Consider the following 20,971-nt stretch of genomic DNA (forward strand, 5'->3'; position numbering starts at 1 on the left):
TAATCAGCACATTTCTACCTCTTGTGGCAGTCACTAATAAATATTCAGATTGGTCTCAAAACAGATTCTCAAGGAACTCCACTATAGTCTCCCCACTACATTGATCACAGTTCATTGTTGGTAACAGAAAATGCATACCACTGCACAAAAGCAGACTTTTTTGCTTAGCATGTACTTTGTTTGAAATGCCAGTCTCTCTCTCTCTCTCAATGATAAGCCTTTGGCATTTTAGATTGATAGATTTATGGAAAAAAATGTGGTCTCTGAGTTATAAGTGAGAGTTCAAGCAAAAACTCAAATAGCCTGTCTCTTGCAGGGTGAACGTGGTCCTCCAGGCGAAAGTGGTGCTGTTGGTCCTGTAGGTCCCATTGGAAGCCGTGGTCCATCTGGTCCACCAGGCACTGATGGCAACAAGGTAAGCCTTTTCAAACTGCTACTGCCCTGTCTATTAATCTTAAGAAAGAGGGTCAGAATTACTCCTTTACGGAGTACATAACTACTCCTGACACTAATAACAATGTTCTTCTCATACCCTTCAAGACATATATCCTTAGCTGATTTCAAATCCAAAGCTCCATTGAGAATTCGGTTAAACTAATGTACCATGCATACAAAAACTTTTCACAACAGAGGATCAGTGTGGAATTCCAGCTGTGAATCTGATAAAATGTCAGATAGTTATGAGTCTCATTTTGAACTGGTTTTATACTGCACATGAGCCTCTAGGACAAATATTCATTAGCACAGACCAATTATAATCATAGAGAGAATTTGAAAAGCCAGTGAAGTATAGCTTGGGCTCCAGAACATATTTTGTCAATGCCTAAACATATGTAGGGTCAAGGGAAATGGTTCTGATTTTTGCCACCTTCTGATAGAAAATGATGAGCATCTTGTACTTGTGTGGTGCCTTGTGAAAATAAGAGATTTATTTTCATTTTTACATGACCAGTTTGAAGACAGACGTATGGACCTAAAGCTAAATTTAGCCCCGCAGGTAGTGGATGAATTAATAAAGGACTTCTAAAATTTAGGGGGACCATTTTGAAGGCAAAATGATAGTGCTTGTAAAACAAGAAGGTAGTCAAGGTGATGCTAAGAGAATGATTTGCCCCATAGCAGTGTTCCTTCCTTACATGTTACCTTATTGTTGCTAGGGTGAACCTGGTAATGTTGGTAATGCTGGTACTGCAGGCCCCTCTGGCGCTAGTGGAGCCCCAGGAGAGAGAGGCATTGCTGGTGTTCCAGGACCCAAGGGTGAAAAGGTAAATCATTTATTTCACTACAACTAAAAACATGCATGTGTGGGTTTGGAGGGTGGGTTTCTTCCATTTTTTTTTAATCTCAGGGGCTCAGAAGTGATTTGCCAACCTTTGTCAAAGCTGGTAAGTTTTGTAAAATTGCCAGTGATGGGTCTCTGTGAAATGCATGTTAAAAAAAATGGAGAATTCATTCAGTAAAGGCATGCAGAGCACCCTCTACTCTCCCCTGGATTCAGTGGGGATAATGGTCACTCAGAATTTTTCAGGCTTGATAAACATGACTTTTTATGTTCCAAACAGATACTAAAATTGTCTTCAGTGAGTACAGTAATTAAGACAGAAATGGACTTCTGCAGAGTAGTGAATTGCTCCCTTTTAGGACTGTACTCTAGTTGCAGTTCTTTTAATACCTATAGAATGTAGCTAGCAAATATATACTGACTATAATTTGTCAGTGTTCTACTTCCAGCATAGCATAATGCTTCATGTAACTGAGTCGTTCACAAATTCAGTCTTAATATGAATTAGGAAAAAAACAATCAGGATTTGGAATTAGGAATGCCCTTTAGTTTACCTAAGTAACTTAAACACATTTGTCTTAACACTGTATATAAAACCTAGCAATTGTAAAATCCATTATGATTCCCTCAGAAGCTCAGGGCAAAGGGACTTGGTGTTTGACTAACTGAGGTAAACAAGAGGAATGACAAAACAGGTTAGCTCACAGTAGCTGTCCTCAGCATGTGATGGTTTGAAACCTAGTGAAATGCAAATCTTAGCACTGCCCCTGCAATTGGAAAAGTTAAGTTATACTGATAGATATACTGGTACATATCCATTATTTTGAAATTCCTTCAGTCTTCATTCTCTTTTCCCTTTACCCTCTAAGTCCTAACCTGAGGTTGTCCATATTTCTTCCTGTTTTGGATAAAGGACTCAAAAGGGATTCATTCATTTAAAGATGCAGTCTTAAAAGAATGAAGAAATCCTACTCTTCAAACACTTAAATGGGATAGTGTCATATGATAGCTGTCATATGGATTAATACAAAGCAAAAACACGTATGTAAAAGAATACTAGTATAGTATATAGTAGTATAGAAAAGTATTCTTATTCCTTGAGATGATAATGATAGCTAATGATTATCATTCCTGTGACATCATATATGTATGTAACCATGAATAGAACAATATTCAAAGTCTACTTTATGCCCAACTACACTATAATCAGTGAAGTTACAGTTTAAACTCCCACTGAGGGCAGTCAGAGTTGTGGCTGAATGTCAAGAGGAGCATGTATCCCAAAATAATTTCTGGCAGCACTTGGGTTACACATAATAGTTGTACAAAAATTAAGGATAGCTTTGTATCTTTACATGCTTGTGCATTTAGAATAGATAGTTTTGGTGTCGTTTTGGTGTTCAATCATGGCATTTAATAATGAGAACACATTTTTTTTTTCTGGTTTTCAGGGTGCTACAGGTCTGAGAGGGGATACTGGTGCAACAGGAAGAGATGGCGCTCGTGTAAGTATAGCAAGCTTGGGACCCTTCAGAAATCCTTCTCCTGAAGGAGATCAAATACACTGTAAAGGTAAAGATGTATTGGAAAGATAACATAGTTATTCAACAGCAAAGAACAGTCTAGGCTTGCATCTCTTTTTTTTTTTTTTAATACAAATTTTGAAATCCATCTAAAACAATACCCTTTCATTTTAATGCCAGAGATAACCTACTGGAAAGGAAAGGGAGGAGCTCTCAAGATAAGCTGTGCATTTAATTAAACTGGAGGGATGCATGCTTTGTCACTTGAGCTCCTGTACATTGTTCGTCACCTGAGCTTTGTAGCCTGAGCTCATTTCTCTCACCTGAGGCTCCTTGCTTTCATCCTTCCCCCAGAACAAGCTCCTTATGTGCCACCCTCTGAGCCATCTGTCCTGGGGCTTTCTCCAACCAACTCCCCAACCACCCCATCCCAGCCAAGCCTACTAAAGAAGGCCTAACCAACCAACCCATCCCAGCCAAGCCTACTAAAGAAGGCCCTCGTTTTCATGATTTCAATTATTGACTGTCCATCCCTAGACTTTACTGTTTTAGGAAAATAGTAATTAAACTTTTTTTCTCCAAAGAGTTGAATCCTGCATATCCATACCCAACACCATCAGGTCACACAGTTAGTTAACTCTAGAAGGAAGGACAGGAAGAAGGGGCTGCAAAGAGAGTGGTCAATTCTTGCTTACGTGCTTAAATGTACAAAACTAAGAATCACATCACTTTTTTTCACCTTTTCCTGTAGGGTGCTCCTGGTGCTATTGGAGCCCCTGGCCCCGCTGGTGGAGCTGGTGAGCGGGTAAGTCTCTTAAATGCAATTTGATTTTTCTCTAGTCTTAACTTTTTTGCATGAATGCAAGCACCACAGTGAATACCATTTCAACTACTACTTTGACTACTTCAACTTCAAAAACATCTATTCTAGCAGAAGTTATGAGTAGTGGTTTCCTAAATATTTTGTACTAGAGTATTATTAGAGGCTGCAGAGTCTCACTGGCAAATGAAAGATTCCTATAGGACCCTTTTGCCCTTTGATCTGGCAAAACAAGAGAGGGTCCTGAGGGGCTACTTGGGAAAGAGATCATATGTACATTGGGTCTTGCCTGTAGAACTTCACATGGAGGCAAATCCTGATAGAATAGTAACCTTCAGGGACAGGAGAGACAGGCAGACGTGATGTAGGAACATGCATAGGTATTTTAAAATAGATGAGCTAGTGCATTTAATTCTTAATTACCATTGTAGGAGCTACTCCCATTTTGACTAATTTGTGCTACTAAACTGATCATTTCTTTTGGCTTCTGGGTATTTCTAATGAGGAGTATTAATCATAATCTCCTCTCACCATTGGGCATAGTGTAAAGACATGCACATACATACATTAGCATCATGAGGCAGCCATTTTACTGAATGTATATCCTAGTCTTGCTTACGTACAGCCTGACTGTCTATGGTGTATCATAATAAAAATGGCCTTTATGTATTTTAGGGTGAAGGAGGTCCTGCTGGTGCTGCTGGCCCTTCTGGTGCCCGTGGTATTCCTGTAAGTAGTAACTATCGTGTGCTTCTAGGTATGAAGTTACGTTCAGGCAACACTTGCTGTCACATTCTGGCAGGTTTTGTCATAAGATGTTCTTTGTCTCTTCTCTAGGGTGAACGTGGTGAGCCTGGTCCTGCTGGCCCTACTGGATTTGCTGGACCTGCCGTATGTACCGTCTGCATGTTTCACTTCCCAATGCTCTTTGTTTTCTTTTAAAATAAGGTTTAAACATATTTTCCCCTCTGTTTTTCCTTTTCCAACAATAGGGTGCAGCTGGCCAACCTGGTGCTAAAGGTGAACGAGGTACAAAAGGACCCAAGGGTGAAAATGGTCCACAAGGTGCTGTTGGCCCAGTTGGTTCTTCTGGACCATCAGTAAGTAAATGGTGTCTATTAAAATCCATTGATCCTTAATTTTATGTCAGTAGTATAACTGACACCCAGACCCTCAACTGGTAAAAGTATTTACAGGGTGTTTGTTTTTTTTCTTGCCAGCATTCAGTTTTCAAGACAAAGTTTTAGGCTGAGAGTGAGGTGACACTCTTGGTTTACACACATTCATGCAAGCTTTGATGTGGGAGCAACTCCTGCATCTAAAACAGACATGAATTCCCTTGGCCACAACGACAATTATCTCAGCTCAGAACACGGACGCAGAGTTCAATACAAAACTGAGAAGTTCTGAGAACATTGATATAGCCACAATCAATTTTGTCTTTTGGTTGCAAACATTAGCTGTTCTAAAGAGTAAATGTTGGCATTTTATTTTACCATAAACCTGTGGTAAAATAAGTAAAGTCTACTTTTTCCCACTTACAGAAATGTACTCATTTAGGAACCTAGACAGAAATATATGAGTTAATATTTTTAAAGTATATAAAAATTTTGGTATCAATACTGAATTCCTCCTATTACAAAAACTGGAAATCCCCATAGGCCCCTCTCTCCTGCTCCACTTACCCCTTCAAAGACAGCTGAAGAAAAGAGGTTTTACAATATTCCCTGTAGGTCACCAAATTCAAGTTGTGCTGAACCAAGTAAAGACATGTCTATGAAGTTCCAGACACAAGAACAACCCTAAGTCAGTCTACCAGTGGGAAATGTTCTTTAGTGGCCTTTCAGAACCCAGTTCCCATGTGTGCATGCTCATGTATGTATGTGTGCATGCATGTGCACACACATGCTTCTGCACACATACTTTGATGCACCAAGACCTTCAGATCAGATGACAATCTAACACATGCATGCAGTCTAGCAGGTTGAGTTGACTTTGACAGTCAGGCCCCAGCTTTCTTAACCATCACCATTCTGAAACTGTAACGGGATGTCATCACAGGATAGCTTTGGGCTATATTCCTCCCCATATACTTCCAATAAGAGCAGTATCATGTCCTAGTACTCCTCAATGTGTGCAATATTGTTGCAATGTCTATATGACACATACATAGGAGGTTTCTTCATACTGCCTACTAAGCCTTTGATGTTTATACTTTGGATCCTGAGTTTGCTGATGTGCATGTAACATTCAAAAGACCATCTGAACGGAGAAATCCTTTCCATAAAATCAAGAAGCCTTAACTCAATTTTTACCCAGTCCTTCCTATGCAAACTGGCATTAGAATTTACCAGAGGAAGGTTGGACAATTCACTGTAATAGAAGGCACACACTCTCTCTCCCTCTCTGGTCTCACAGAGTTTGAGGGCCTGTAACTGCCGGTATTGGGCTATGTAATCTAATATTGGGGACCTGCTCCCGCTCCCATTAAAATTTAATAATGAAACTCCCATTACCTTTAATGAGAGCAGGACTGAGCCCTTTTTCTACATCTGGAACTTTTGGTTTTTTGCTTGGTTCATCTTTCTTCTCTCTCGCCTTTCTTCACTCATAGGGTCCTGTTGGTGCCTCTGGTCCTGCTGGTCCTCGTGGTGATGGTGGTCCTCCTGTAAGTCATCAAGATTCTTATAATGACCTGTTGTCTTTTGAATTGGTGTTTTTTTGGAGGCTTCATCTTCCATGTGATTTCTTTTTTTAGGGTGTCACTGGTTTCCCTGGAGCTGCTGGCAGAACTGGTCCTCCTGGCCCCTCTGTAAGTACTTAATATAAATATTCACTCAGACACCAAGCTACATAGGCTACACTGTTTCATGGACAGACCTGGATCTCAGTTACATGGACTTAAATCCATAATTTCACCAGAGTTTCTCCAGATTTTCACACACATACTAATATCAGAAACAGATCCTTAATTACTTAGGGCCAGATTTTTAAAGGTATTTGGGTGTCTAAATATGCAATTAGTACCTAGTGTAAGTTCCAAAAAACTCCCTCATTGGTGTTAGGCATGCTAGTGTTTGTGGAAAATCACAGTAGGCACCTACCTGCATACATAACTGTCTAAGTATCTTAAATAATTTAGACCTTTTGTGCCTGATTATGCTCCCTTTATCACACTGGGTACATCTACGAGACATTTTCCATGCAGTAGACCAATTAGCTGCGCAGTAAATGTCTCAACATCTACATGTGTATCCCTGTTAGGCTGGAGTAAACTAATTTATTCTGCAGCAGGATAGTACTTGTATTTAGTACTTGCTGCAGACTAAATTATTTTATTAGGGTACAAGAAAATACATGTACTATCCTGCTGCGGAGTAAAAAACTTTGTAGCTCCAGCATGTAGATGTGGATGTATAATCTCTTTAGCATCTGTGATTTAATTCTATAATGTTTTTGTTTGTTTAATGTTTATATTTAACTCTAGGGTATCACTGGCCCCCCTGGTCCCCCTGGCTCAGCTGGCAAAGATGGTATGAGAGGCCCACGTGGTGATACTGGTCCAGTTGGCCGCACTGGAGAACAAGGCATTGTTGGCCCACCTGGCTTCAGTGGTGAGAAAGGTCCATCTGGAGAGTCTGGTGCTGCTGTAAGTTAATCCTATCACTTTTTGTTTTAATTTTATTGTACAAAGTTACAAGTTGTAGTGCAGCATACTTAGGAGGCAGTTTTCCTTTAGTCCCAAAAATTAAAAAAATAGTTCTTTAGTCCCCACCATAAAAATACATCTGTAAGTCTTATTGAAAGCAACAAGACTTAAACATGTTCTTCACTTTAAACTGTTCCTTAATTGTTTTGTGGAAAACCAAAACATGCTGGCAGCATGGGTCAGAATATGCCACCTCTGCTTCTGTTGAGCAGCACCTTACTCTGCAAGCAGCTCTGCTGAAGACAATGGTGGAGCTAATTGCAGAAAAGGCGCACATACCTATGCTATAAGCAATGGTGGCAGAAGCTACTCATCTGAGATTAAGCTACCATACTACTCTGCAGAGTTTCTGTGATTCATTTTAATTTTACACTCACATTGCTCGGAAATGAGAGTTGTTTCTAGCTAGTTAGTTTTGTACCAAACTTGCTCAGCCCTTCATAGTTTAGGAAAGCAGAAGAATATTGGAAAGGGATCTGGGTGTATTGATATCTTCAAACTTTCTCTAAAGTAAGAGGATCAGGTTTTATAAGGAAACTTATCTGTTCAATGTACTGAAAAATATCTGCTCTTTATGTACATCCCGCTGTCTTGACAAAGAAACAGTATATTTGAAAAACTAATAAGGAAGTGAGGAACATTTTGAATATTCATTGGAATATGTTTTTGAAAACATTGGAAAATATTTTTTAGGAAAAAAAGCTTAACCAAGTCTACCTGATAGGGACTTTAGTTTCAAACATTATTGTAACTTCTCTTGTATGGAAACTGAAGCTGGTAAGGCAGGGGGAGATCCTCAAAAACACTTTTGCTGTTATAGGAAAAATTTTAAAGTTTCTGTCATTCAGTATTCTTTTTCTTCCTTCCTTTATTTTCCTAGGGTCCCCCTGGTACCCCAGGTCCTCAGGGTATTCTTGGTGCTCCTGGTATCCTTGGTCTGCCTGGCTCTCGGGGAGAACGTGGTCTTCCAGGCATCTCTGGAGCAACAGTGAGTATATGACGGGGTTTGTTTTCTCTTTAATTAACAACTTTAGAGATAAAATTGATGTTTCCTTTTAGATTACAGGAAATCTAGTCCATGTAGGGCCAGATTCTGTGCTCTCTTATGTTGTTGTAAATTTGAAAGAAATCACATTTGCATTTCTATTACTTAAAGATGTCAAACCAGCATGAATGAGGTCAAAATCTGTCTCATTTGATTCATGTAAAAAAGACCTGATTCTGAGATCTAGGATTTAAATATTCAAATAGTAGAACCTCACAAATTCTGACTAGTGTGCTAATTTGTACATCCTTTATCATACTTTATATCCCATCAGCCCCATCTTATATTTTGACATGCCCTTTCCTTGTTCTTTTTCACTTTGCATTTATAAAGCAGATTCATAACAGATTTTCCAGTCGTTAGTATGAACTTACAAGGTTCTCTTCCTCTTTTTTAAGCCAAATTCAAATCAATTGCACACTCATGATTTCAAGCTTTCTTAGATTGACACATGGTTGGTTATCTCTTCATTAAGAGAGAGCATGCACCAACATTTTTCAAATGGCAGACGTGTAGAACATCAAGGGCCTTACATAAACATTCAACTGCAACTTCACATCGTGCAAGGTGCACATCAAATTACCAAAACTGAATAAACAAGGAAGGTATTTGGTATGCCTGTTGGGCCTGTTTGGTATGCCTGTTGGGTCCTTCAACTGCAAGGACCTCATTTGTGTTTGCAAGTGAGCACACCACTTGAGCATGCATTTCAAACCATAGATACTTTTGAATGTACACCCCAGTATTAAAATTTGCACCAAAATTTGTTTTTAACTTGTAGGGACAGATAAAGCACAAAACATGAAGTAAAGAAGAAGACTGTCATCTTATAGTTAAATGTGTTTATCTTTACTGCTTTTAATTCCAGAATTTGTCGACTAGATAAGTTCTTCTGGACAAAGATCATTGGCAGAAATGCATATCTAGAAAAAAATGTTACTTTGTCAATGTTACAGCTTGTGAAACACAGTATGAAATATCATTGTTATTCCTATTCCAGGGTGAACCAGGTCCTCTTGGTATTTCTGGTCCTCCTGGTGCACGTGGTCCCTCTGGCCCCGTGGGTTCTGCTGGTCTGAATGGTGCCCCTGGTGAAGCTGGCCGTGATGTAAGCTAAGTTTTTTACTTCATGTTCAGGGACATTTATTTCTGACCAACAGAAAGGCACATGGACATTGCTTTCAGAATTTTCTTTGGCAAATTTACATTCTACATTATTTTAGGGTCTGGTTAAAACAGGTTCCTTGGGATTTAGGTCCCACACAAGGTCTAAAATGGATGAACTGTGGGAGAGCCAGATTTTCTCATCTCGTACACTGCAGATTGTTCTAGGTTGGCATCTTATTTTTACCCATCACAGCAGAGCCCCACTTCTGAGTGCTCTGGGTGCTGCCAGTATCAGCAGACTCGGGAATGAAGGAACATAAGAGCCGATTAGAGGAACTGGGAAGAATAATATGTCCTTGGGCCAGAAGGAGGAATCTACCAGGGATGTTGCTTGTTACCATAAAGATTCTCAACTGATGTTGGTGCTGCATTTGTAGCTCTGGTCATGAAATGTAAATTACTGTAACATTTACTGGGAAATGCAACACACAGAAAAGTGTTTTACCTTTTTAATTTAAGGCCATTCTTAAGAATTCTTTAGAATGTAAACTGTTAATGACTGGACTTAACAAAGGGAGCTAACTACACAACTTTTCTCCACTGATGGCCAAGAGTCTATAAATGTAAGGCTCTCCAATATCTGAAAAGATGCATACAGGCTAAAAACACCAAGGAGCTGAGGCATTTAAGCTATCCTTCTATACAGTTAGTGATACTAAGCCATGTTGCCCATGAAAAGGGAAACACAATCTCTTGAGCAGCTGCTCCTTGTCCTTAGAGAAAAAGGGGAAGTTCCCACATAGATCATTAGAAGTGAGGATTTCTTGAGCAGCCATACTATGAAGAGGATATCTTAGACATGCATATAGCTGCCATGGTTTAACACTAAGTGTAACAAAAATATGCCACAAACACATTTATTTCACCCCTGGCAGATATAACTGTAGAATCATCTCCTTAGCTGGTACTCATTAGAGAGAATTGATAAGTGAAAACACTGCTTAAATTCAAAGGTTCACAGTTACCCTGTATGATCACAGAACATTTACCTGATTGCAGGATTTTCCTTTAAACAAAATAACCCATGCAGCATAGATTTCCCCCCCACCCCGAGAAATCTCCCTAGTTTAGCCTCCAGGGAACAGGGAAACAGCTGAAGGGAGCCAAATGTTCACAAAGGAAGAAATTAAGCTTTTAAACACCAGTTGACACTTGAAAGTCACTATGCCATTTTTGGAACTTATATATAAACATTGCACTGACTTTTCTTCCACTGGCATTTTTTTTCAGCTAAGCAGTAGTTGCATTTACCAGGGTACTCTAGTAAGAGAACAGCACTATTGCATTGATTTAAAATTAATTTAAAAAGATGGCAACAATAAACTAACTTCTTCTACTTAATCTGGGCCCTGCATCTAGAATATATGAAGCTCATCCCATTTCTTACAGAATATTAATAGATTTAGGGCATGTGAGAATGCAACTGATAGGTAAACTTGTCTGTATTTTTGATCCAGATAGTAGCAAAACTGACCATATATAGTAAATATTACAAATGAAGTCTGTTCATTGAGTTGGATTTATTTTGAAGAGTCATTCCATGTTTGTGCCTTTTAATGCCCAATAAATCTTATTCTAAAGGAGCTGCGATTTGACACAGGTCTGGATAATATTAGGGGTTTCTGATGTCTAATGCTGTTTTAACAGGGCAATCCTGGCCATGATGGTGCTCCAGGCCGTGATGGTGCTCCTGGTTTCAAGGTAATACCGTCTCTCCACTGTCCTACTTAGAGTAAAAATCTGTACATCTTCATAAGGAATTAATACTGATACATCGTCTCCTGCCTGTCATGTTTTTTCATCTTTAGGGTGAGCGTGGTGCTCCTGGGAACAATGGACCTGCTGGTGCTGTTGGTGCTCCTGGCGCCCATGGTCAAGTTGGTCCTGCTGGAAAGCCTGGAAATCGTGGTGATCCTGTGAGTTTTTTTTAAGACCTTAATTTCTCATGTAACTTGAAAAAAGTGCTAGTCAATAAAGCCTGGAAAAACCTATTGCATCTATATTGTAGGTATTGGACTTTTTTGTTGGTATAATGCATAATAGCTCACATGTATTTTGTTTTTATTTCAGGGTCCTGTTGGTTCTTCTGGTCCTGCTGGTGCTTTTGGTGCAAGGGGTCCTTCTGTACGTATGATTTCTTAAGTACCCTGAAGAAATAGAAATAAAAAGAAAAGACACAGACTTTATTACGAAGGGCCCAGCCCTGTGCCCAAGACAAGACATGGAGGGTAGTATTATAGATCTTAATGTTTCTGTACGTAGGATTTTTTAGATCAAGATCTGAATTCTCCTTCCATGGAACTGATCCTGTATTTTTTTTTCCATTTAAACTCTCCCATGATTTAGTTCCATTTTAAACAAGCCCTATGTGCATCTATCATAGATTCATAGATGTTAGGGTCGGAAGGGACCTCAACAGATCATCGAGTCCGACCCCCTGCATAAGCAGGAAAGAGTGGTAGGGGAGAGCACCACCTCCCTTGGGAGCGCCCGTTCCAGACCCTGGCCACTAACTGTGAAGAAGTTCTTCCTAATGTCCAATCTAAATCTGCTCTCTGCTAGCTTGTGGCCATTATTTCTTGTAACCCCCGGGGGCGCCTTGGTGAATAAAACCTCACCAATTCCCTTCTGTGCCCCCGTGATGAACTTATAGGCAGCCACAAGGTCGCCTCTCAACCTTCTCTTGCGGAGGCTGAAAAGGTCCAGTTTCTCTAGTCTCTCCTCGTAGGGCTTGGTCTGTAGGCCCTTAACCATACAAGTGGCCCTTCTCTGGACCCTCTCCAGCTTATCCGCATCCTTCTTGAAGTGTGGCGCCCAGAATTGCACACAGTACTCCAACTGCCAAGAGGAGATGAATGCATACTGAGTAGACTCTCTGAGCTTAAATTTCAGTTTCACAAGTAATGTCACAAAGTTTCAGAGCATTCTGTTTGATTTTCCTCTCTTTACATTTGTGTTTCTTCTGTAGGGTCCACAAGGTGCACGTGGTGAGAAGGGAGAAACAGGTGAAAAGGGACACAGAGGTATGCCTGGCTTTAAGGGGCACAATGGACTGCAGGGTCTGCCTGGTCTTGCTGTAAGTAAATGTTTCAAATTGTTTTAATTGTGAACAAAAGTGGGAATAAATAAAATCACCATGGTGTGAAAATGAATATGTACAGCTCAGCTGGCAGTACTAACTCCACCTTGCATGTTCCCAAGTCTGCATGATCCTCTTAGTCTAGACACTTGAGCTTTTGTTGAGCTTTACATGTCAAATGTCAAACAGATTCTTAAATGGCCTCTAAAATTATTTCTACAAATTTGTATACAATGAAGCATGAATGTGTAGGTACACACAAGTATTTGCAGATGCATATCAGCTAGATATGTAACTAATGTATTTGCTCGTGCAGATGTCATTCTGTTTGTTCAAAACATACAGACAAGTTAAGAAAATTACTCTGTGCACGTCCTTTCACAGCATCTGATCAAGTGAGGTTGGGCTCAGAAAAGCATATGAATTTCTGACTTAGTCTATAAGGTGCATCTCTGACCTGCCTTCTGCCTCACTTCAGACTACCATGGCTAATTACCTCTCAGATAATTTGGTCAATAATTTTTCCCATTTCTCTTACAAGGTTTACAACATTTTATCATGGACAAGTACAGGTTTTCCTGTAGATTTTTTCTCTTTAAAACATGGCACTTCCTTTAGGAAATGCTAACCTTTAATTAAAACCCTGCAAAGTATGAAGAGGGCAAAGATTTTTGTGTTTTGATTACACCTGACTTATGCCCTGTTGCTTGCCCTTCTTTCTTGAAAGCAGTTGATTCTAATTCATTAATGACACAGGGGGCACATCTACATGAAACATTTTACTGCAAAGCTGACTAATTAGTTCCACAGTAAATGTCTCAGTGGCTGCACCTACATGAAATGCTGACTGAGCAGTCATTACTGTATAAACAAGTACTAAATGACTGTGCAGAAACCCGAGTTACTGCACAGTACCGCCAATGAAAGTCTGTTTCATGACACTACTGAGCAGTAGCCTAATATTACCGCGCAGTAGTGCTGTCACTGTTGGCCCGCGACACTACTTCGCAGTAATTTTGGGCTACTGCTCAGTCAGCATCTCGTGTAGATGTAGCCACTGTCTACATATGCGCCCCTATTAGGATGCAGGAAACTAATAAATTCTGCAGCCAGCTAGTACTTGTAAATACAAATACTACCCAGCTACAGAGTTTTCAGGCACAGCAGTGCATGTGTAGACTCTGATATGACTGACTGAGGCACAGGGGTGCTTCAGTGTGGGGACTGCCTCCCAGCTAGCTCCACACTGCAGCACCCTTGTGCCCCAGCCAGCCCCTCTGCAGCACATTAACCACATTTGACCCTGGTTGGAGCAGCCCTGGGCTGGTAGGCTGAACCATCATGTAAACAGTGCGCCTGGGAGATTCCTAGCAGCAATAAACTCCAGAGCAATAAGCATTAATCTGGGACACATCTACATGTGCCCTTAACACAGAATAGCCAGGCTGAGGGTGCCAGGCTAGAAGCTTTGCTAACTACTAATCTTTTCTTGAATGATTCATATGGTTGTCACCAATCTTGTTTCTGCTTTCTTTTTACTGCGTGATTTTTCTGTTTCCAACAGGGCCAACATGGAGATCAAGGTCCTCCAGGTTCTACTGGCCCCGCTGGCCCAAGGGTATGTAAATTTTAATGAATCCTCTGTGATCATTCAGAAAATGGAAAGGTCACTAATGCTTCCTTCTACTTGTAATTTTTAAGTATATTCCTATTTCTTGTTGTGCAGTTTCATTGAGTGGTGGTTGTTCTTGTTTAGGGTCCCTCTGGTCCTTCTGGTCCTGCTGGAAAAGATGGTCGCAATGGACTCCCTGGCCCTATTGGACCTGCTGGTGTGCGTGGTTCTCAGGGTAGCCAAGGTCCTTCGGTAAGTGTAACTTATTCGTTAAAACAAACCAAAGCTACAAGCAGCTACCTCAGGCACTCCATGCTTTGGGTTTGGTTTGAGGTTTACTTTCTTTTAAAAAGAAGCAATGGAAGATTCCCAAGTTTTTGTTACTTTATATTCTACTTTTTTCCACTAAAATATTAATCTTTGTTACTGTCTGGCATTACAGGTAACTACTTGAGAAGCAAACTGCCTCATATGGGCATGTAGAAAATAGGGTTTAGAACAAGGTGTAAGGAGATCTGGGTCCTAAATTTAATTTTGTCTGTAACATGCTTTGTGATCTTGGGCAAGTATTTTAACTGTTTCACATTTCAGTTTCCCCTGCTGTAAAATATGGATCATTAGGTTTTGGTTTTGGTTTTTTTTTCTTCAGTTGCAAGGCTCTGTTGATGTAAGATAACAACAGAAGCAGTAGTAGTAGTAGTGTTTCATAATCTGGTCATATAGCATCTGCTCCTAGTGGCGTTGCTCACATTTCTACTGCGCTATTCAAACATTTAAATATTCATGTAAATGAAACATGGATCTGAAACAAGGCTCATGTAGCTGTGTATTTAAATTGTTTTTAAGTAAGAATACCTGACTTGGGCCTAATTGCAGAATCCTTACTGCTTGTGGTCAGCAAATATTGTATTTACTTGAATATGAGATGACCTTAACTGTAAGATGACCTCCCTATAATCAGATTCTACATATAGAAATTTATTATCATTTTACAGGAATAAAATCTAATTATTGGAGGTTTACCTTGAATTTGTCCCCTTCCCATAGCTACAGAGGGAAAAATTAGATCTGGGGGGTAGGGGTAAGGTGACCTACTTGCCTTCTGCCTCCCCAACTTTTTCCCCCTACAGCCCCTTTCCCCCTACCTCCACCTTACTGTCAGTCCCTGCTCTCCCTGAATGCATAGAAGTGAGGGGCAAATATAAAAACACTGACTTTGAAATAAACATCCCTGTAGTAATATGCATATAGGCAAATTACTATGGAAACCCATATACTTAGTTTATCCAGAACTGATGCATTTTACCTTTTTTTAAACTTCTGTAAGTTTTAGGATGGGTATGCCATGAGCACACTTGTAAGCAGCACTTTTGTATCTACTTGTATTTTTTTTAGTTCTGAATTTCAAATCAACTGAGTTGAGCTCAATCATTCAAGTCTATGTGGCTCTACCATCGGGCAAATCTTCTCCCTCCCAGACCCATCAGTCTGAGGCTTCAGATACTCCCCAAATCGTGCAGGCCCCAAACCCAAAGGTGTTGGTGTTCGGATGCCCCCTAGTCATGCTTGCTCCTAGCCAGCTATGTACTATATTAGTTCAAAGCCAAAAGGCTCGTGATTTGCCATATAATGAATTGAGCTGGGCCCCAAGAGAGTCAACAGCATTCAAACCATAGTAACCCACAGCTCAGCACTGCTCAGTATGTGTGTACTCCAGATGACACACCCCTACCAAAGAATCTGTGTCCTAAATACCCCCCATCCCCCACCTGCACATTCATGACTGGAATTGGATGCTCTTGTTTTGAGTCCTGGAATCCTCCAAAAATGTATATGCTGATGAGATACAGGGCCACCTGGTCAGGCTCCACCTCATGAAGGATGGGGCCACACAAATCATATGTGACAGGCTGAGAGAACGGGGAACAGAGGGATTCTGGGTGAACTGTTTGGGGCCCTGTTAGGTGATGTTTACTAGGCATTTAAAACTGGCAAAGACACAGGAATCATTGGAAATAGGGGGGGAAAAAAAAAAGGCACAGCAAAGCTGTGGGAGTGAAGAGGAAGTCAAACTGTATTCAATGTAGTGGCTCACCATGACTTTAAAAAGAAACAACACTGAAGGGGACTTAATGCAATGGGCACTACTATATATCTTATGCAAATCAATTATACTAACCTATCCTTGTAGTAGATTCCCCTCAGTATGTTTACTGAACATGGGCTATGTGTCTTACAGTCATGTTCAGTGTTGGCTGCACTTAATCAGCTTTGTAGTTGGTTTGCATTACTAAATACATGATGCTTTTAGCAGCAATTTAACTATAGGCAATGTATGTAATGAGGCTTCCTTTTATACAAATGTAAGATGAGGAGCTTTTTTCCCCATGCTGATTGGTGAGGGAGGGGAAACTTTGTTTTATAGTCAAGTAAATATGGTACTTACATAAAACAGATACAGTGGCCCTAAACATTGAGTCTTCTACCTCTCTGCACAGTAGTTGCTATCACAGAACAGCCACATACTGGCTAATTCAGACTGGAGCTAAGAATACTATGAATTCAGTAGGGCTACTCATATATGAGTAAGTAATGAGGCAGAATGCATATAGTGCCCAAAATGTCTACAGTTAATAATGGGACACTCTTTGCCTTCTGACTTTGAACATCTTTAGGGTCCACCTGGCCCACCTGGTCTCCCTGGTCCCCCTGGTGCAAATGGTGGTGGATACGAAGTTGGCTATGATCTTGAATACTACCGGGCTGATCAGCCTGCTCTCAGACCCAAGGACTATGAAGTTGATGCCACTCTGAAAACATTGAACAACCAAATTGAGACCCTCCTGACCCCAGAAGGCTCCAGGAAGAACCCAGCTCGCACCTGCCGTGACCTGAGACTCAGCCACCCAGAATGGACCAGTGGTAAGTTAATGCTTAAAAATATTTCTTTAGGTGTTATTTGGTAGCAGCTATACTATCCCTTAAAGGTGAAATTTACAACTGTGCCAGGGGTCACATAAGGCACATGTACCACTCAAGTCTAGTGGATTATAGAACTCTTTGCACATTAATTTACCTTTTAATGCTCTGAAGTGACAGTAGATATTAAACTCTTCAGTGATGAAATACTGACGGTCTTTAATGACAGCATTTAGACAAATACATCTTGAAGAACTTATCTTTGTATTCACACTGTGGGTGTGTCTACACGTCGCCATGCTTTAGTACTTCCTTTTGGTTCAATGGGTCCTTAGTACTTCCAAAAGGAACTACTAAAGCATGGCGTAGTACAAGTGGCTATTGTGCTGTGCGCATGGTGCACGGGTATATTTTGCTGCTATATTGCTATAGTGGTGCACTATATCTGGGGAGTGTGCCACTATGACGACTTGGCTGGCGATCACATGTAGCTGGCGATCACACAGTAGTGCACCGTGCAATGCCATAGCACATTATCTTGCTATAGGGCAACATGTAGATGCGCCTTGTGTGGTGCAATCTCCATATCGTTACCCAAACTTATCCAATGATAACATGACTAATGGGTAACAGTTATTTCTTTTGAAGGTTAATCTATAAGTATTGATTTCTCATGTTGTCTAGTTGCCACTTGAATACTGTAACCATTATTATACTACCTGAATGAAAGTGTGAGACTCATAATTGTTTTGTTCACCATTTTTCTTTCAATTAAAGGTTTCTACTGGATTGATCCCAACCAGGGCTGTACTATGGATGCCATTAGAGTGTATTGTGTCTTCTCCACTGGTGAGACTTGCATACATGCCAATCCAGAAAACATCCCCACTAAGAACTGGTATGTCAGCAAGAACTCCAAGGAAAAGAAGCACATGTGGTTTGGTGAAACTATCAATGGTGGTACCCAGGTAAGTGTTTGAACAGTGAAAACTGAAGTGAATTTGTTTCCTGTTGTGCTGTGAAGAGCGTACGATATTCTTGCCACAGTACAAAATATAGAATTGTCATGGTCCTATAGCGCCACTTGAGTACTATAGCTTCCACTCCCTTTCTTTAACTCTCTCACGTGCACACACGTGCACAAGCACACCACACACATGCACACTATGGATATATTATATCCCATTGATTGTAGTTTAACTCCCATTTATTGGAGTTCTTTTCTACTATTTTTAGTTTGAATATAACGATGAAGGAGTGACTTCCAAGGACATGGCTACCCAACTTGCCTTCATGCGTCTGCTGGCCAACCATGCCTCCCAGAACATCACCTACCACTGCAAGAACAGTATTGCATACATGGATGAAGAAACTGGCAACCTTAAGAAAGCTGTAATACTGCAGGGATCCAATGATGTTGAACTACGAGCTGAAGGCAACAGCAGATTCACTTTCAGTGTTCTGAAAGATGGCTGCTCTGTAAGTAATACTGAAAGCAGGGATTCCTTGTTTGCTTTAATGGCACCATTGCATATTAATATAGAACGAAATTATCAATCTCCTCCTCAGAATGCTGGTCACTTAAATTTCGTATATTAAAGATAAATAACTTGGTGTCAAATCCCCAGCCCTCTTCATGGGTTTGCAAGGGCTGAAACAGAAATACCACTCTTCCACTGTACAGAGGAACCAGAAGTTTGAAAGTATTCCTAGTATCACAGACCCAATCTCCATGTAGCTGTCTAAGCTATAGCATAGACAGAAATCAGGTGCAGGCTGAAGGAGTATCAACAGTCCATTTTCATCAGTCAGATCCACCAGACTTAACTCTGACATTTGCTGTTCCTTCATACCCTGCCTAACCACATCCAAACAGCTTCATACTAGCTCTTTCAGGTGGGACACAGAGATCCTGGTCTTCAGCTTCCCTCACTTGTGGGGGGAGAGGGATGAGTGACTAGTTATTTTGTTAGTGTCCTCTATTTTGAGGCTTTGATACCCATGACATATATATTTAAGGTAGAACATTGATTCTGGTTTTACTCACTTTTAGGTTCCTTAGGAAAAAAAAAAAAGTATGTGCGTGGCAGGGAGAGAGGGTATAAAAGTACTAATATAAATAAAAGGCAAAAGTAAGTGTGTGTGTGTGTGTGTGTGTGTATAAAATTTACATACTTTTGCCTTTCATGTATATGAACAGTCTGAGTAATTGGATTGGGCATCTGTATTTAAATAGCAGACAGTAGCAGCAGAATGGCATATATAACATTGCAGAAATAAACGGATCAACTAGAATAATCAGTGGCAGCATTTTAACTAATTTAACTCTCACATCTTATCTTACAGAGAAAGAACAACGCATGGGGCAAAACAATCATTGAATATAGAACAAACAAACCATCTCGCTTGCCCATCCTTGACATTGCACCTTTGGACATTGGTGGCGCTGATCAAGAATTCGGTTTGGACATTGGCCCAGTCTGTTTCAAATGAACGAACTAAAACTAACTTAAAATCCCCCCAAAATATTCTCTCTGCCATTTCTTTTTTTTTTTTTTGTACTGAAAGCTGACTCCTTCCATTTCTTCTGTTCATCTACTTGCTTAAACTCTGGGCGAAAGAGAAGAAGGATTGATTGGAGCATTGTGCAATGCAATTTAATACAGCCCCTAAAGGACTCAGAAACCTTTCAAGATTTTAACACCTTGTTGTGGAAAATGTCAGCCTTTGTAAGAAAAAAAAAACCAAAATAAAAAATCATGAAAGTTTGCACCACTTGTGGCCTTTGAATATCTTCCACAGAGGAAGTTTAAAACCACAACTTCCAAAGGTTTAAACTACCTCATACACTAGGCAAAGCGTGATCCACATCCTTAGGTACTTCTACATATGACCTGCGGTGCTTTCAGTTCCATTCCTGCAGAGGTGCTAAATTCAGTATTACAGAGTATCTTTCCAATACTTGAACTTTGATGGTGCTAGCAGCATTTGAAATACCACTTTTCTGTATTAAGTTGTATTGTTTCTCTGAAATCTGTCTCAAAACTTAGACTGTCCCATCTCACCCCTGAGATTAAGCATGTGGATCATTTCCCCCCCCATCTTTGTTCTCATCCTTCAAAATCAGATGTTGGTGCTCTTAAATCTCATCATCTTCATCCTCTACAATGGGTAAAAAGGAAGCATCGTTTCTCAAAAAAAAAAAAAATTGTACCTATTTTGTATATGTGAGATGTTTAAATAAATTGTGAAAAATTGAAATAAAGCATGTCCAGTGTTCCAAAAGAAACCATTGAATGAGTAAAGTTCCTTGCTTAAGTGCATCAATAGATTTCTTTTTGCACCGAATATACATTAACTACCTGGCTTATGAAAGCTAAAAGATAAAAAGCTATAGCAGTACTGTTAAATGTGTCTGGCTACATCCAAGTGTGTATTTTGTTTACATCAACTAATGGTTCCCTCTTTCTACAAACTATAAATGTGATATAATCTAGAATATCTTTACTACTTACATTTAATTAGGTATACAAGGATAGGAATTTCAGCAGCAGAACCATGAATAGATGCAGAAAAAAGTCAGATCCTTTACTTCACATTCCGTAATGTGCATTTGCATGATCCACTATCCCTAATAACATTCTCACCAAATAATGTAATTAATTTACCTTAACTCTTCATATACACACATGCACAAGTACTGTATTTATTTATTTGTACCACATGTACCTTTTCTCCCCAAAATCATCCCCTCAAAATTGGGATGCATCTTTTAAGCAGGGAAGCTGGTTTTCTCCCTGGAATAGAAGCACCCT

The 20,971-nt window shown here is 40.1% G+C and overlaps 1 protein-coding gene across 1 annotated transcript in view; it reads left to right on the forward strand.

Annotated features, from left to right (window-relative positions):
• Positions 1 to 20,445, forward strand: part of COL1A2 (collagen type I alpha 2 chain) — a 47,829-nt gene extending 27,384 nt beyond the window's left edge. Inside the window, exons 31-52 of the mRNA XM_006025895.2 lie at positions 317 to 415; positions 1,158 to 1,265; positions 2,734 to 2,787; positions 3,557 to 3,610; positions 4,301 to 4,354; positions 4,463 to 4,516; positions 4,618 to 4,725; positions 6,240 to 6,293; positions 6,384 to 6,437; positions 7,113 to 7,274; positions 8,215 to 8,322; positions 9,380 to 9,487; positions 11,194 to 11,247; positions 11,355 to 11,462; positions 11,617 to 11,670; positions 12,515 to 12,622; positions 14,190 to 14,243; positions 14,382 to 14,489; positions 16,913 to 17,159; positions 17,934 to 18,124; positions 18,393 to 18,635; positions 19,503 to 20,445. Of these exons, the coding sequence (XP_006025957.1) occupies positions 317 to 415; positions 1,158 to 1,265; positions 2,734 to 2,787; positions 3,557 to 3,610; positions 4,301 to 4,354; positions 4,463 to 4,516; positions 4,618 to 4,725; positions 6,240 to 6,293; positions 6,384 to 6,437; positions 7,113 to 7,274; positions 8,215 to 8,322; positions 9,380 to 9,487; positions 11,194 to 11,247; positions 11,355 to 11,462; positions 11,617 to 11,670; positions 12,515 to 12,622; positions 14,190 to 14,243; positions 14,382 to 14,489; positions 16,913 to 17,159; positions 17,934 to 18,124; positions 18,393 to 18,635; positions 19,503 to 19,649 (2,331 nt within the window). The 3' untranslated portion in view covers positions 19,650 to 20,445. The remainder of the gene's footprint in view (positions 1 to 316; positions 416 to 1,157; positions 1,266 to 2,733; positions 2,788 to 3,556; positions 3,611 to 4,300; positions 4,355 to 4,462; positions 4,517 to 4,617; positions 4,726 to 6,239; positions 6,294 to 6,383; positions 6,438 to 7,112; positions 7,275 to 8,214; positions 8,323 to 9,379; positions 9,488 to 11,193; positions 11,248 to 11,354; positions 11,463 to 11,616; positions 11,671 to 12,514; positions 12,623 to 14,189; positions 14,244 to 14,381; positions 14,490 to 16,912; positions 17,160 to 17,933; positions 18,125 to 18,392; positions 18,636 to 19,502) is intronic.
• The last annotated feature ends 526 nt before the right edge of the window (positions 20,446 to 20,971 follow it).

The sequence above is a fragment of the Alligator sinensis genome, unplaced genomic scaffold (assembly GCF_000455745.1).
Source record: "Alligator sinensis unplaced genomic scaffold, ASM45574v1 scaffold436_1, whole genome shotgun sequence".
NCBI classification, from domain to species: domain Eukaryota; kingdom Metazoa; phylum Chordata; order Crocodylia; family Alligatoridae; genus Alligator; species Alligator sinensis.